At 41.1% G+C, this 16,585-nt stretch overlaps 1 protein-coding gene across 1 annotated transcript in view; it reads left to right on the top strand.

The window, feature by feature from the left end:
- Positions 1–13,845, top strand: part of ABLIM2 (actin binding LIM protein family member 2) — a 156,072-nt gene extending 142,227 nt beyond the window's left edge. The window contains exon 21 of the mRNA XM_065405740.1: positions 13,732–13,845. Within this exon, the coding sequence (XP_065261812.1) occupies positions 13,732–13,845 (114 nt within the window). The remainder of the gene's footprint in view (positions 1–13,731) is intronic.
- The last annotated feature ends 2,740 nt before the right edge of the window (positions 13,846–16,585 follow it).

Genomic DNA, 16,585 nt, shown 5'->3' with positions numbered 1-16,585 from the left:
CCTTGTCCAGTGTGATTAAGATCTGTAAACTCACTACTTCTGATCCCTTTGACAGTCCTCAACGCTGCTGATGCTGGGGATTCTGAAAAAGCAGGGTTTGTTTAGTAGTTTTGACTTAAATTAACTTTAAATAAATTCTTTTTTAGGGAAGAGGAATTTACTGTTAGTTTTCAGTTATCTGTGGTAGATGCCATAGAAATCAGGAAATGTTGTTCATCTCGCTCAATTGTGAGGGGAAATCTGTTGTATTGGATATTTCCCAAATGACCAATAGAATCTAGTGACAAAAGTTAGTTCTTTAGGGTCCAGTTAAGAGAAGTTGCAATGAAGGGCATGTTAAGAAGGATAACTGCTTTGGGGTGGGGCTTTCAGAAGGTTTCAGGCTATGCCTTATATGCTCCCATTGTGAGTGATTTTGCGAATCCCACCTTTCTTGTTTAGGAAATCTGTTTTAAGATTTAGAATCATATATATTTAAATGTGTGCTTCTCAATGTATGGATTTAGCCAGAGATTAGATAGGTGCAACTGGGAATAAATGTAAATAAATGCATTAAAATAACATAAATTTAATGCATTTATTTACAATAAATGTAAATAAATGCATTAAAATAACATAAATTCTTTCTTCAGATGTCTACATCTGAGAGGCATAATTAAGGCCTTTATTTTTCTTTGTTTGTGCTAAACCAGCTCTGAGGCTGATGTAGCTCAGTTCCTGATGCTTGCAGAGAAGACATTATTAATCCCAACACTGAACTAATACACTGACCTTTTAGAATTGCTTAAAACAAATGACCTGCTGATGCACAGATATACCTGAGTCCTTGAATTCAAATTAATGGGCCAGAGCCTCAACTGCTGTAAACTGACTTCAATGAGATACGTGAATTGACAACAGCTGAGGATCTGGCCCAATAATTTTTTGAGCTATTTCTTACCATATTGACCTTTATTCTAATTTAAGATGAATGAAGCAGCATTCTCAGGAGTGATTCTGAAACAAAATGTGGAGAGAGATCGGAATGAGCTTAAATAGTATTTCAGTAAAATGAAGTAGTAAGACAGCATTGGCTTGTAATGGTATAATTTTGTTTGGAGTTAATTTTTAATACACAGTGCTTAATACAGTAAAAATAATCCAGGTCTCTATATTTGCATCTTTCAGCCACCAGTATTTGAAGTTTGTTGGTATTCATGCTCAGTTATGACACGTGGATTTAAATTATAAAAAGGCTGACTTCATAGAATAAAGACAGTCAAAGTGGACATATGTAATTCCAGTTATTGAACAGCTTTTTAGACTTGTCTTCCTACAACTAGATCAAAACATATTGATTGCCACACGTGCATTCTCTTGCAGGGAAAAAAATCATACCTGTCAAGTGGCAAAACAGAACAGTGCACATGGTACATACTTGTGTAATCCTTAAGGGTCAGACTTTGCAACCCTTGCTTTGAGTAGCCCTTACTCATGTGAATAGTCCCCATTGACTTCAGTGGAGACTACTCACAGAAGAGTTACTAAAGCTGTATCTAAACAACTAAATTCCAACAATTTAGGTAAATTGTTTTAGAAGCCAATTTACGTAAATAGGTGCAACCTCCTTGTTTAGATGCTCATGTTTTTGTTTCCATGCCCCATAACAGTTTAGCTTAAATTGATTCCTTACTGGCTTAATTAAATTGCTACCACATTTTTTGTAGACAAAGTCTTAGTCTAAAGATTGTAGAATATAGTCCTAAAATGTTGCCAGTGCTGTAGTTTTGAAAGAAAGATAGTTTGTTCTGCAGTGTTAGTAAGATTGGTAAGAAGAATAAATTTATTACTACAAAGCTGTAGACATGCAGGTTCCAGAGGAGACATGCCCGTTTTTGGAAAGCTTACAAGCTCAAGTTTCTAAAGAGTAAAAGATTCTGTATTGACTATATAAAATTAGCACATTCATTAACTGTTACATTCCCAAAGGTTTTCCTATCCAGTCTTTTTTATTGATGGAAGCCATTCCTCAGCTTGGAATGAAACAGTTTTAAAAGATTGTATTATTTAATTAACTTTTTGTCATCTTTAAATATTATAGCATTATTTTTTTAAAAGTCAACCTGAACCTTGATAGCAAGGAATAGATTTTCTCACTCTGTATTTCTCTAGAATAAAATATTCCAGGTCACCTCTGTGACTTGTGAGCCTAAGGGCTAGATTTTTTTAAAATGTATTTAGGCACTTAGAGATGCAGATGTAACATCCATTGAAATAAAATGGAAATCAATGAGTGTTAGGCACTTAATCTGGCTTAGGTGCTTTTGGAAATCCCACTAGGTGCCTATCTGCACCTTTAGGCTCCTTAAAGTTCCTGTATAAATCTGGCTGGTGAGCTCCGAAGTCAGTTTGTTGCTTTTGGAAAATAACCCAGGTATTTATTTTTTCTTCAAGCGATGGTCCCTATGAGTACGTGGGTTCGCATGCGTGCCATGCATCCGAATCCAGAAGTTCTTCAAAGCAGTGTCTGTTGGCCCGCACATGCACAGTAGCTCTCCTCATTCTCCCAACCCAGGGTACAAAAGGTGGTGTGGTTCAACACCTCTCCAGTTCCTTCTCACGACTGAATGGCCTGAGTCGGAATCATGTCCTCCTTCACTTCATTGCGTAACCTATATAGAAAGCATATGCAATTAGTTATTTTCTTAGATTAGTAGTTAACAATTAAAGAGTAGTTTATACTATAGCATAGAGGGTTTTTTTCTCCGCAGTTGGGGAAACCTCCACCCCCAGCTCAGAGTCCTAGAATTCGAGAATTGCATCTTCTGCCCGCAATACAAGAATCAGTGCTGCCTTACTGTCTGGGCGTGGCACATATCTCTGCAAAGTGCAGTGTCTGTTGCTCCTTCACACCCAGAACTTGAGACGCCCAAGAGCTTCACCTATGGAAGCACCTGATGGAGAAGGCTATGAGACCCCTCTCTGATCCGGGCCAGGGAGATCCCACTCCCCCGCTGTACATGGGCCTCAACTGCCTAGCAGTGCCCCTCCAAGCACGTGCCTTGGAGAGGAGCCATCACAACTAAACCCAAGGACTCTTTTTCCAGGGCTCCCCATGAGAGCAGAGGGCACTCTCATGGTCACAAGAACAAATCCCCGGTAAGGACCGTCCCTAAGAAACATGCTTCCTCCCTGAGCCAGTCCAGGACAGGTGAGACGTCGCAAGTGGAACCTAAGGAACTGCCTCAGATGAAGAGCCCCAGATCTGAGGGCAAGACACGTAAAAAGAAAGATCTGTTGGTCACCTCAGTGCCAAAGCATAAGGATAGACGCTCGCTGGTTCTGACTATGAGTTCCAGATCCATCGTCAGTGCCGCCTCATCCATCTAAATACTGTCCAGTCGCTGCAGATGCACTGGATCCATCAGACTTATGTGAACCCCTCAGACAGCAGGGCATATAGAGACTTATATAACACCTCCCTTACCCACGGCCTCCATTTCTTTCCGGCCTGGCCCTCCCCAGGGATGTCCTTACTCTGGAAGAGGAGCCTACATCACTGTTTCAGGAGCTGTCTCACCTCCAACCATCCAGCAGGAGTGCCCCAGTACCTAAGGCCCTGCCGCTACCAGTGCAGCAGTTCTCAGATTCAGAAGAATCAGAGGAGAAGGCTGCACTGGTATCTCTGCAGAGACAGTTGAGCCCTGATAGACCGTCAAGAGGTTACTCTCACCATTCTGCCAGGTACGCTGCTGGTACCAATTTCCTTGGGGTCCCCCACAACCAATCAATCCTTATTTCTGGCCTTACTGGGATCTGTGGGATCCTTATGGTAGGCGTCTGGGGCCCCTTAGGAGTTGTACTGCTCCCTCTAGTCAGTCGGTTCTAACAGTGTACAAGGAGGGAGAGGTGGAACCGGATCCTTAGGTACCGACAGTTCTAATGGGTGCCTCTTCATCTTCCTCGGATGAAGTGGTCACTCCTCCTTCACCTTCTCTGCCAAATGACAATCTCCAGTACCAGGAGCTGTTCCAAGAGTGGCCAGTGACCTACAGATCCCATTAGAGGAGATCTAGGACCCTTAACACGGGCTCCTGGACACCTTGAAGCCACAGGGACTGAGTAAAGTTGCCCTACCTACCGATGAGGTCATTACTAGAACTAGCTAGAGCGGTATGGCACACTCTAGTATCCTGTGCCCCTACACTGGAAAGGAACAAGTGACGATATGTTGTTCCTGCGAAAAGGGCTGAATTCTTATTCTTTCATCCTGCCCCCAACTTGCTAGTAATGCAGGTGGCTCCTGAAAGGGCTAGATCATGCTATCAATGGGCCACCCTGGCAAATGAAGGCTCTAAGAGACTTGACCTCCTGAAGAGAAAGGTCGTCTCCTCCACCAGCTTGCAATTTCGTGTTGCTAACTACCAAGCGTTGTTAGCGAAATACGATTTTAATACCTATTTCGGGCTTGTGGACTTCACAGACAAGCTTTCCACAGAGGACAGGGTGCAATTTCAGTCCTTTTAGCTGAGGGAAAGCTAGTGGCAAAGGTGGCACTCCAGGCTTCAGTGGATGCTGCAGACATGGCTTCCAGAAGTTTGACCGCTGATCTAGTCATGAGGAGGGACTCCTGGCTGCAATCATCAAGGTTTCCTAGGGGGGTCCAAAACACTATCCGGGACCTCGCTTTGTTGAATCAAATCTCTTTTAATGAGCAATCAGACGAGTCCCTGCACTCACTAAAAGACAAGATTGACTCTGGGTTCCCTGGAGATTTATACTCTGTCCCCAGGAGGAAACACCAGAGGCAACCCTATAAACCCAGGCCATCCCCTCCTCATGCACCTTATTACCAGTGCACAACCAAGCGACTGCACAAACATCAGAAGATTCAGAGGTCTCACTTCTCAGCCCCCTCTATTTTCTCAGCCTCTACTCACTCTCAACCATCAGCCAAGAGCCACTTTTGACATATTGGTCAAGACCTTTGTACCACCACTGATGCTAGCTACCTCATCTTACACTCTTCACTCACAACTGGAACAAGCTCACTATGGACAGCTGGGTTCTAGAGATTATCCGCCAGGGATACTCCATTCCCTCCTCACAAACCCCCTTTCCAGTCCCCCTTCAGGGACCACTCTCACGAGGTAATTCTTCAGCGGGAAACAAAATCCCTCTTACTTCGAGGGGCAATAGAGTGCATCCTGCCTCATTACCATGGAAGAGGATTCTACTCCCTGTATTTCCTAATTCCCAAAAAAGGCAGCAGGGGGAGACCCCTCTTGGACTTTCGGCAACTCAGCATCTTTATTCTAAAACTGAAGTTCCGGATGATTACGCTGGCATCTATAATCCCCTCCCTTCCAGAAGGGGTGTGGTTCACAGCTATTGACACGAAGGACACATATTTCCATGTGGACATCCTGCATGTTATAGTAGGCCAGGAATACTTCCAGTTTTGAGTCCTCCCCTTTGGGCTGGCTACAGCACCCATAGTAATTACAAAGCTTTTCTCTGTGATAGCAGCCCAGTTGACATGCCAGGACTATACAGTACTCCCATACCTGGACGATTGGCTCCTGGTAGGCCAATCTCATCAGGAGGTCGGCTCAGTGACAAGGGTTCTGATACAACTTTTAACAGCCTTAGGCATTTGCATCAATGAAGAAAAGTCTGTTTTGTGACCCACAACTTTTCAGGGGGGAAGTTCGACTTGATTTTTACAGGAGCGTTCCTCCCCTCAGAAAGGTTTCATGCACTGAGCACCCTGATTGCACACATCACTCGCAGACCATGAGCCACAGTGCACAAGTGCCTCTCACTGTTAGGCCACTCAACCAAGCAAGGACCATATCAACTCCAGACTTCACTTATGGTACCTGCAAGTACAAGCAAGGACAATATCAACTCCAGGGTAGTTGTTCCTCCCAGCGTTGTCTCCTCTCTAACTTGGTGGTCAAAACAGGAAGAGGTCATGGTGGGAATTCCCTTCAGCCCTCCCAGCCCCAGGGGCACCACTGTGATAGACACCTCCCGTCTGGGGTGGGGTGCTCACTTGGACAATCACACTGCTCAGGGTACCTGTACCCCATGGAGGCCTGGCTACATATACATTTACTGGAACTGAGGGTGGTCCTTCTGCTTATATGCTTGCTACATATTCAGATAATGTCAGATCTTATCACCACTGTATAAACAAACAGGGAGGAGCGAGATCTCCTCCCCTCTGCCAGGAGGCAGTCAGACTTTGGAACAGGTGCATCAGGAACTGCATCATAATACAAGCGGTGTACCATCCCAATATTCACAGCTCCTTGGCAGGCAAACTAAGCAGAAGCTTCTCAATAGACTACGCATGGGAGATTCATGACACACTCCTGAACAAGATAGTGTATGTATATATACATATATATACTATCTGTATTCCACTACCTGCCCTCCATCCCCTCTGCTTCGGATCCTGTTAGATTGTGGTAAGAAGAGGAACTGGAGAGGCGTCGACCCACATTGCCTCTTCTGCCCTTAGTTGGGAGCACGAGGCAAGCTACTGCAAACATGTGGGCCAATGGACACTGCTTTGAAGAACAGCCAGACTTGGGCGCGTGCATATCCACATGTGTAGTACAGATAGGGACCACGCATCTCAAAGAACCTCCAGTTACAGTAAGTAACCTCCACTTACATGATATCATATGTTGTTTACCTCTTCCTGTTCTATCACAATGATGTTAAATGTTTTCACTGTATGCACTTTTAGATTTGATTTCTGCAGTTAGTTTTATCACAGATTTCACATGTGGTCATGATTTGTGAGTCTCACAAGCAAACGTGCTTAGAGTATCTCATTTTAAATTAATCTTTTCAGTTTTATCATTTAAATTTATCAGTATGTAGGTATTCCTTTGTTTTTCTTGGGCTTTTCTTTTGAATATCATAAAGTGTTAATGAAGACACATTATTCAGTCATTCCTATGGAATGCAGTTGAAAAGTGTAACTCATTTCACTCATGTCTGTGCCTGTTAATTGTTGGTTTCAGAAGGATATGCTAAAAAAATAATTGTTAATAAAAAAAAACAACAGGAATGCAACTGAGTGAATGTCTTGCACAAGGCTTTGCCTGCCATCCTACTCTGGCAAGCAGAAATCAACTGTTTATATATGGGTGTGACCTTGTTTGAACAGAGTCCACATAGTGATTCAAACATGTATATTCCTCCTAAAAGTGCTTACTTGGATCTGTTTTAAGGATAAAGTTTTCTGCCCTAGCTTTTACTTAACACTCATGCTGTGTTCTAGCCACTTTTCAAGAAAATGTTGGAATGCTGCATGTGTTGAGATCAGAGGAATGGTTTATCGTTTCAGGCTGGAGTTTTCAAAGGGGCCTAAGGAAGTTAGGGACCCAACCCTCATTGAAATTCACAAGTGGCATGAAGAGGACACAACTCATTGACTTTAATGGAGTAGTACCCTTTTAGACTTGCAGAAAATGTGTTTAGTGTTTGCTTATCCTTAGTTTATGCTTGGGCTGCTATCGGTGTTGGGTGTTTCTTCATATCAGTTTTCAGAGTCCTTATTAAGGAAGCCTTTGTCAGATGAAAATTATTAATTTGGAATGACGTGAAGCATGAAAAACGTGTGAGAAGTGCACAGCGGGTAGGTAGAAGATGCTCAGATGGACACTATAAAGCCCAGATCCAGGACAAACTAGAAGACATGTTTTAGGAACAAGATCAAAAGCCCAGTTAATTAAATGGAGACTTTTTGGATCAGGCCTATAGAGTTCAAGTCCAAGTTTGCTGATATGGAGCCTCTGAGCATCAGCTGTCAGTTTGGAATCACGCGTGAGCAGTAACATGCATACAGTGGAGTCGCATCATAGGCGCATTTAACTTACACGATTTTAACTATACGCACTCGGCAAAACAAAAAAACGAGAGAAAAATAACCATTTAAATACTGTACCTGTAGTGCGGGCGATTCCGCCGCCATTCCACTCAATGAGCATTTGGCTATACACGATTTTCGCCTTACGCGCTGACTTCAGAACCTAACCCCCGCGTAAGATGCGACTCCCCTGTACTAACAAAATAATAAACACCTTTGGATTCCACAACTTAACATTATCTGCCTTTTTTAAGGTAAAGCAGTGGTTATAAACCTTGAGTTGTTAAAACAGTCTTCTTTGCATGCACAGTACATGCTTTCCATACATCATCATAACATTTTTAATTACAGATCTCATGCAGGGACCAATTTTGTAATTCCCAATAGGAACAAGTTCATTTTGTTGAATAATAGTGTGGTGACACAAGTTATCCTCAGTGTTACAGGATGCTATATCACTGGATAGGAGAATAGTTCTACTGAGTGAAATAATTCCTATTTTTTTAATTCCATATTCGAAATCTTCTTTAGCTTCTTGGGTAATTGCCTAATTAGGGGGAAATAGTATAGGTTTAGTGGTGCTGCAAATGGTTTTCCTAGAGCATTGCGATACATCACAAGGGGTTATGAGACGTTCCACAGTAACATCACTGAGTAAAATGGAGCTCCTCTGTAATCTCATAATGTCTTGAGATATAAGGCAAGGCACATCCAAAGAGCCAGAGGTCCTGTGCAGGGGGCTGGAAGGGCAGGAGAGAGGTCATATGAACCTTCTTCCCATTGCACATCTTGCACCAGGGCACTCAGGAACTGCTCCCTCTGAGCCTTTCAGAGGACACAAATTGCCTAAAGGGGGCAAGAATAAGGCAGGGCCATGGTTCCATCTATCTTTCCCCATCTGCCACAGCAGCAGCTTGAAGATCTGGCCAGGCGTGCTGAAGGGGAGTAGATAGTGTGAGTGAAGCGTTCTCACTCCCCAGGGGTTGTGGGATGCTGCCACTCCACTCCACCTCCCTACTGCTTAAGGCTGTGGCTAAATGCCAATGTCTAGCTCGGTGACAGCTGTGGTCACCAGTTATATCCGTAGTCAATGGAGTTATTGTATATTGTGATATCTTTTAACATTCATTAGAAGGCAGCTTGTGCCACCACTTAAGCATTTTTTCCAATCACATAATTACTTATTAGACTGAAATATTTATCAAGTGTGCAGCCTAATTACCCCATAGATGAGAATAACCCCGAATACTCCCCTGGGAGCCTAGCACATGGCTAATTACAGTTTTATAATTAGTCATGTGGTAGGCTTGGAAGAAGCTTCCAGGAAGCCTGCTGAGCCACAAGCAGCAAAGCAGAGAGGGGGAAAGGTTAGACAACTCTTGTAGCAGCAAGGTAGATAGTCAATAAGGCAGTAGGGTGAAGCACAAAAGGGCCAGACGCTGTCCAAGTAATGATGATCGAACATGATAAGGTTAGGGTCAGGGTTAAGTCTTGGGGGGAAAGTTATTTTTAACCCAAATTCCTTTTATTAGTGAGATATTTAGAATGGTGAAAGTTGTATTCAGAAATGAATGATCACCTACCAGGACAGAGTAGCATCTTACTCACGTTGGATAGCTGAAATGAAGCATAAGAACGGCCTTACCGGGTTAGACCAAAGGTCCATCTAGCCCCGTATCCTGTCTACCGACCGTGGCCAATGCCAGGTGCCCCAGAGGGAGTGGACCTAACAGGCTACTTGTGTGATTATCTGCTGTCCCATGTTCATGAGGGGCTGACTGTCTGTCCCAGATTTTTCTGACAATTTTCTATATTGGGAGCTGGATGCTAGCACAGGGCCAGATTCTGCAACTCTTTTCCCCAGATTCTGTTGCTCAGAGGTTTGGGAATGTCAATAGCAGTTCTGGCAGAGACAGATTAATGGGCAGAGTGCAGGTGATATAATCACTGTGGTCCCCACTGAAATGAAACAAAGCAACTGTTTAACAGCATACTATATAAATATATATAATATTTTAGGACAAGCATGTCCAACTGGAAGCACAGTATGGATTCAGGTTGGCATAATATAAATCCTAGCTCTAATTTGCTCAGGACACGGGAGTTAACAGAAATAGAATGATATTTTTGATGACAAGAAGTGAACAGGACCTTGGTTTTTCTCTTCTTAAATTCATCCTCTCCAGCCATGCAGTACTTTGCATTACATTGAATTGTTGATTCACTTCTGACTGACAAGGATGTATAATACCTACTGAATTTCTAGCACCTTTTCCCTTGAGATCTCCCATCTAATTACTGATACAGCACAAGCCTGCTTAGCTTGTGCAAGCTGACATGACCACAGTTTGAGGCAATATGACTGTAGGTTAATTGCAGCCTTCCCTTACCATAACTTATTTACATTAATGTGATGTTGCTAACTATTAGTTTTGAAGATCTCTGGATTTCATTACTAGCACAATTCTTCTCAAAGAAAACAAAGTTAACTGAACTGAATAAACATTATAAATCTATTTAAACTGCTTTGTGTTTTTTTTTTTTAAACAGGCCGCAGAAAAACAGAGACAAGCCTCATTAATTTGCAGAGAAAAGCATCATTTAAAACATTATGTATGACTGTTTGACTGTGCAATTAATTACCCTTCTTCTGGCAGGCAATGTAATGAGCCCGTATCTGTAATACTCGCTTTAATGAGCCTGTGTCTTGGAAAATGAGGATTTCACATTGTAATGCTTGCCTTCCTCCTTGCTTTAAAGAGATTTAGCACAACTTTTAATTAATGATACAGTTTCCAAAAGTGGTTGGAGTTTACTGTAATTCTTGATAATAAGCTCTTGTGTTCTAATTCTTTGTGTGTGTGTGTGTGTGTGTCAATGGAGGTTACTAAATTATGATAGCCATATTTTGGTGACCCTTTTTTTACAGTACCATAAATTACTATACTCTAGAATAGTGTTAATATAGAGAGTAGGTGAGGTTAAGAGCAACGGCAGCTCCAAGCAATCAGTTGTTTACACGGCTGTAATCCCATTGAAATCAATAGAGTTATAGTGGGAGAATGCCAGTGTGGAGAATCAGACCCTTAGTCTCACAGGCCTATGCTGTTAGAAAAACATGTGCACTTTTGTGGTAAGGGCGCATGTTCTGATTCAGAAGGTAGGGAAGGGAGGTCAGGAAGTGGTGCAGAGGCATCTGTACAACCACCTCTGCCCTCCATGGATGTCCTGAGATCTGCACAATTTCCCCCTAGATCTCAGGGAATCTGCATATTTTAGTGGGCTTTGCCTCCTTTCCTTTCAAGAGAAGGCAACCCACCCCAAGAACAATCTGAAGGAAGCCACACAAGTTGAAACTTTAGTTTTCCAATCCTTATGCAGGTTTTTCCCATGTTGATGTCAGCGTGGCCCTTAGATTATCACTTTGGGAAAGAGAGTCAGTCTCCCTCTGTATTCTGTACAGCACCAAACATGCTGCGAGTGCACAAAAATGTCATTTTTCACTCCCTGTGCCACGCTGCAGGAGACAGTACCAGTGACATATGATGTAATATCTGTGATTACACAACTCTGGGTTTTAGATTAATAAAAGATTGTGAGCGTATATGTGGAATAAAAATGATACCGTTAAGTAATATTTTATGATACAATTGAAAATGACTAAAATACTGCAGTTCTGACCAAACCAGCCTGCGTTTCTTTACTGGTGGCTGAATTGCACAAAACAGAGTTGGAATTTTTAACTTGCTCTTCACTGAGCCATTCCTTAAAGGACTTCAAAGTCAGATCATAGCCTTATAAAATACACACATACAAGTTTACAGTCTCGCTCCCCCTCATACATAAATTTTCAATTCCCTCTCTTTGGTTTGGCTATTGAGGCCAGAGAATTTCATTTAAGATAATTAATGTTCAAACAGCTCATGAGAGAGAAAATTCACTCCTAGATTTCTTTGGGACTTGTTCTCCCCAACTTCATTAGTGAAGAGCATTAAGTTCTCATAGGTAAAGTCCAACAAAATTAAAATCATATGTACTGAGAAAAATATGAATAATTGCCATAACCTCTCTCAGCGGGTCTTTCCCCTTGGTATTTAGACCCTTCAAACACTTGTAGACATTTATCATACGCCCCCCTTAGTCATCATTTGGCCAAGCTGATACATTGTTAGGTCTTTTAATCTTTCCTCATAAATCAAAGTCTTCAGCCCCATGATCAGTTTTGTTACTTTTATCTGAAGTCTCTCCAGTTTGATGACATCTTTTTGGGAGCATGTTTTTCCAGAGTTGCAGACAGTATAATCGTTGCTGCTGCTAGGGAGGAGTCTGGGGTAGGAGCTGATGTTCATGAAGGGAGGGGCCTGACAGTGCTGTGGTGGGGGGACTTGGTGATCTTGAGTTGTAGGGGATGGTGCTCCAGTGGGGGAGGGGGGGAATAATGCTGGGCTGAGGGGACGTGGGTATCCAAAATGGGGGCTACAGCTGAGTGTGCTGAGACTGTCATGCTGACCAGTATTGTCTCATTGTTTCCTTGTACTCCCCTGTCTGTATCCTTCTGTTGTCTCTTGTCTTATACTTAGATTATAAACTCTTTGGGGACCATCTTCTTGTTCTGTGTTTGTACAGCGCATAGCACAATGGGGTCATGGTCCATGACTGAAGCTCCTAGGTGTTATAGTAATTATTACTAATAATAATAGCACTAACAGGCAAGGGAGAAGGGATATTCCCTTGCTCCCTTTTTCCCAGCCACACAATGCAGAGTAGCAGGGGTTGAGGAGCACCAGTCCAGGGGGCTGTGAAGTTAATCAGGCCAACATTTCCAAAAAATGGCCTTTGATTTTGTAAACCTTTGTTTTGGGGAGCACTTGAGACAGTGAGCGGCTGATTTTCAATGTGCTGCACACTGTCAGCTTGCAGTAATTTCAGTAGGACTCATGGGCACTCTGCATTGGTGAAAATTGGGTCTCAATTGGGTACCCAAAATTGTCACTCTTGGTAATTGTGGATTATATCAATTTTAGATGGTATAATCTCTGCCTTACAGATGCGGTGAGCCTTAATTAATATTTGTAAAACGCTTTGACAGAATTGAGTCCAAAATAGCTAATGGAAAATCTAAAAATTCTTTTTCATTTATAGTTGAACTGTACACCTTTATTCTTTGCAGACTTTTCTGTAAATATAATAATTAGGTATTAAGCATAACTTTATCACAGAGGTCCCTTATGTTAACCCTATTGGCAGTATTATTTTTGTAATTCTCTCTTTTTTGCTCTGTATCTCTGTTTATGCTGCGTAAACTGGAAACATCAAATAAATGCACAGCTATTGTAATTTCAAATCAGCCTTATCCAACATCTCATTGTGATATGACTCTAATCCCATGTAGAAATACATTTTGCATGTAAGAGCTTAGCAGCATGGTCTCTCGTTTGTTACAAGGCTACTATTAGTGAACTATGATGGTGTCTATTGGACTTATTATAGATCAAGGGGGGGAAATCCAGCTCTGAAATTAAATTGATGATAATCTCTTTAAATTCCCAGATTGGCTTAAATAGGTCTCAGTATGTTCTATCATCTAGTTATATGTAGAAATAAGTATATCTCTTTCCCAAAGACCCTAGCTTCTACTCTGTGGGAACTTTATTGGAAAAGTTTTCTTTTTGTACAAGTAAGCCACTGCTGTCAATTTCACTTCCCAAGAGATCTTAGCTTATTTGATTTTGATGCAGTCTTTTACAGAATGAGTTTGGGAATTCAAATGAAAATCCCAATGCATTGTTTCATAGTGCAGGAAAGGGAGAAATACTCCTTATTTTTGAAAGCACTTACCGTATCTTTGTATTTTCTTTTTCAAGAGGCACTTGTCCCCTGAAGAGTTCCAGGAAGTCTTCAAAATGAACATAGAAGAATTTGATCGTCTGGCACTTTGGAAGCGGAATGACCTAAAGAAAAAGGCCCTGCTTTTCTAACCTCGCTCAGACAGAAAAAAAAATAATGTGCTTAATCAAAACAAAAATTGTCTTGCCAGAACTATCATATGCAGTTACTGTTGAACCATTGTCCAGCTTCATTGTGTTAGTGTATGTGGAAGGGAAACGAAGGAAAAGATTAAATGGCAGTGCATTGGTATAGGGGTAATTTGCTGACATTGCATGACTGGCTGGTTCTGTCAGTAGCTCCTGGTCCTAGCCAGTTTACAACATACAAAAATCTAGCTTTAAATTAACTGTTGCTTGTGGTTATTGCTTGATGCAAAAGGAGATTTTAAAAGGGAAGAGAAAGAAATGTAGCTGTGACAAAAGAAATCCACCTAACATTTTGTTTCAATAAGTTTTACAATAATGATGAAACTTTTAGAAATCACATGACTAATGAACATAAAATTCTCCTATGGGGGGAAAATAGGCTATTTTTTAAAAAATGTGGGAAAGGCCAAAGAAAAGCATTTCAGCAAGTTGCAACTGTTTTTGTGTGGTACTTTTTAGGAATGAAAGCAAAACTATCAAAGCACCTTAAATCTAGTTCTTACACTTTAGATGGAAGCTACTGTCTAAAAGATCACATACATCTAAATAGTAACTAGTTATCTTCAGTTACAACACAAAAAGATTTTATTTTATTACAAAATATATTGTGACAAATTACAGTTATAATGACTAAAGCATATAAAGAGACCTACTAAGAAAAGTTTATGTCCCATTCATCAGGAAAACTAAAGCCTTATACAAAACTGGTTCAAGGGTGTAAAGTACCAGTTACTTGTGTTTTCCTAATCTTTTGGGGATTTTTTACATTTCGTGCTGATACAAATACCATGAAATCTTAATTCTCTCTATATATAGGTACATATAAAAGAATATTGTTTTGTAAATATATGTTAAAGCATAAAGGCATACTTATTTCTTCTACTCTTTGGCTTTACTTTTTAAGCCTGAAGAGCTATGGTGGCAATTTGATAGCTGTGGAATAGTAGTGTTCAGCATAAAATGTAACAAAAAAATAACAACAAAAAAAGCTTGATGTGCTCTATCAATAATTATCAAATGGTAACCAAATATATCTATTATAAAAACCCTTGTTCATTAATATTTGCATGTTTCTGTACAAATCAAATCAAAAACCTATGTATTATTGGTGCAGCACCTTGAAACTTTCTCTTAAATAACAAGTAAAGTTAACAAAATCTACGTGTTTGATATGAGCATTAGATATTAAGATCTCTTCCAGCTGAAAGACAGTATTAAATTTAATAATTTCATATGGTCAAAAATACAGTTGCTGATGAAGAATGTTTTTAAAATGAGTTGCTAGTTTTATGTGATACTAAAAGAGCATTTTAAAAAAAGTACATTTTTCAGCCATATGTTAGCGTTCTGCATTTTTACTGTCTTGAGTGTTTGTACTCATCTTCTACATCACTCTGTCTTTATGCGTTTCCTTAAAGTAACTTTAATATATGCACTGCTTCACACTAGTTCAACTGGTCCAGTGATGGAGAAATTGTAACGTTGAACATGCCTTCTTCCAATTAACATTCAGAATTCATGCTGTTGGAAATAAATATTTTCTCATGACCTAAATGTTTTGTCTGATAATACGTATGTCTAGAAAAATCATTAAAAAGTAAAACATAGCTTGATACATGTGCTAATCATTTTAATGTATATAATTTCAAATTGTAATGTTGCTATAGGTCTGTTCATCCCTTGATACTGATATGTAACTCTCATTAAACTTACAGGGAGTTATGTTCACACATTGAGGAGAGAGGATTCCCCATCATATTTAACACAGAACTGAATTCTTCAGTAGTTTTTCCCACTGAAGTCAGTTGAAGCTCTAGACTTGTATCTCCACCCATTGGGTGAAATTCACTCCTGTTCAGAATGCCCACCCAACCCCTTTGCACAAATCCTCAAATAAGGGTTAAGTGGCACTTGTGTAGTGCCTGGGCCCCTGCAGGCCATCTATACTGGTATGAATTTCACCTATAGTGATACTGTAAGTCTTTAAATATACTGCCTTAACTAGCATTTTTTACACTTTCATTACACAGCTACCTTGCACGTGTATTTTAGTAAAATTGTTTTGCGTACCACATTGGTTAATCACTCAGTTTCTAATGAGCCTCTGACTCATTCACAATAAGGCCATTTTACACTCACAGAACTGTTAAACCAGACTTATTGTGACGGAAGCTATGTCAACTTTGCAATCAGAGGTATGATTTGCAGGTTATGTAAACATACCTATGCTTTAATCTAGCTAGCTCATTAAAACAGCAGTAGAGATGTGCTGGTACAGGCTGATCTGGTCCCCCTGGATATGTACTTACATTGCTAGCCTGCACTGCAGTCCATGCCTATGATGTATCATAGGTCTCAAACCTGGGTTTGTGGCCCCTAGGCAGTTCTTAGACCACAGCCACCATCTGGCAGCATGGGCTGAAGGACCCTAGTTCACCATAGGCATCACCCAACTTGGAGGAGACATCTGGCCTCTCTGATTGGCTCAGACTTACTGTTAAGCCAGATGGAGGCACAGGAAAGTTATCTGGGCAACCAGGTGAATTTCTTGCTGGCTTCTACATTGGATCCTGCCTTCTCGCCTGACTCTTGAACACTGCCTTGTTCCTGATTCCTGCCTTCCTGTCCTGTCATCAGTGCTTGATTTGTGCCAGGGGCACAGCCCTGGCTCCTCTCATCTTAG

Source organism: Emys orbicularis, chromosome 5 (genome assembly GCF_028017835.1).
Source record: "Emys orbicularis isolate rEmyOrb1 chromosome 5, rEmyOrb1.hap1, whole genome shotgun sequence".
Lineage (NCBI taxonomy): Eukaryota > Metazoa > Chordata > Testudines > Emydidae > Emys > Emys orbicularis.
Note: the sequence above shows the minus strand (reverse complement) of the source record. Positions and strands in the feature narration are given on the sequence as shown.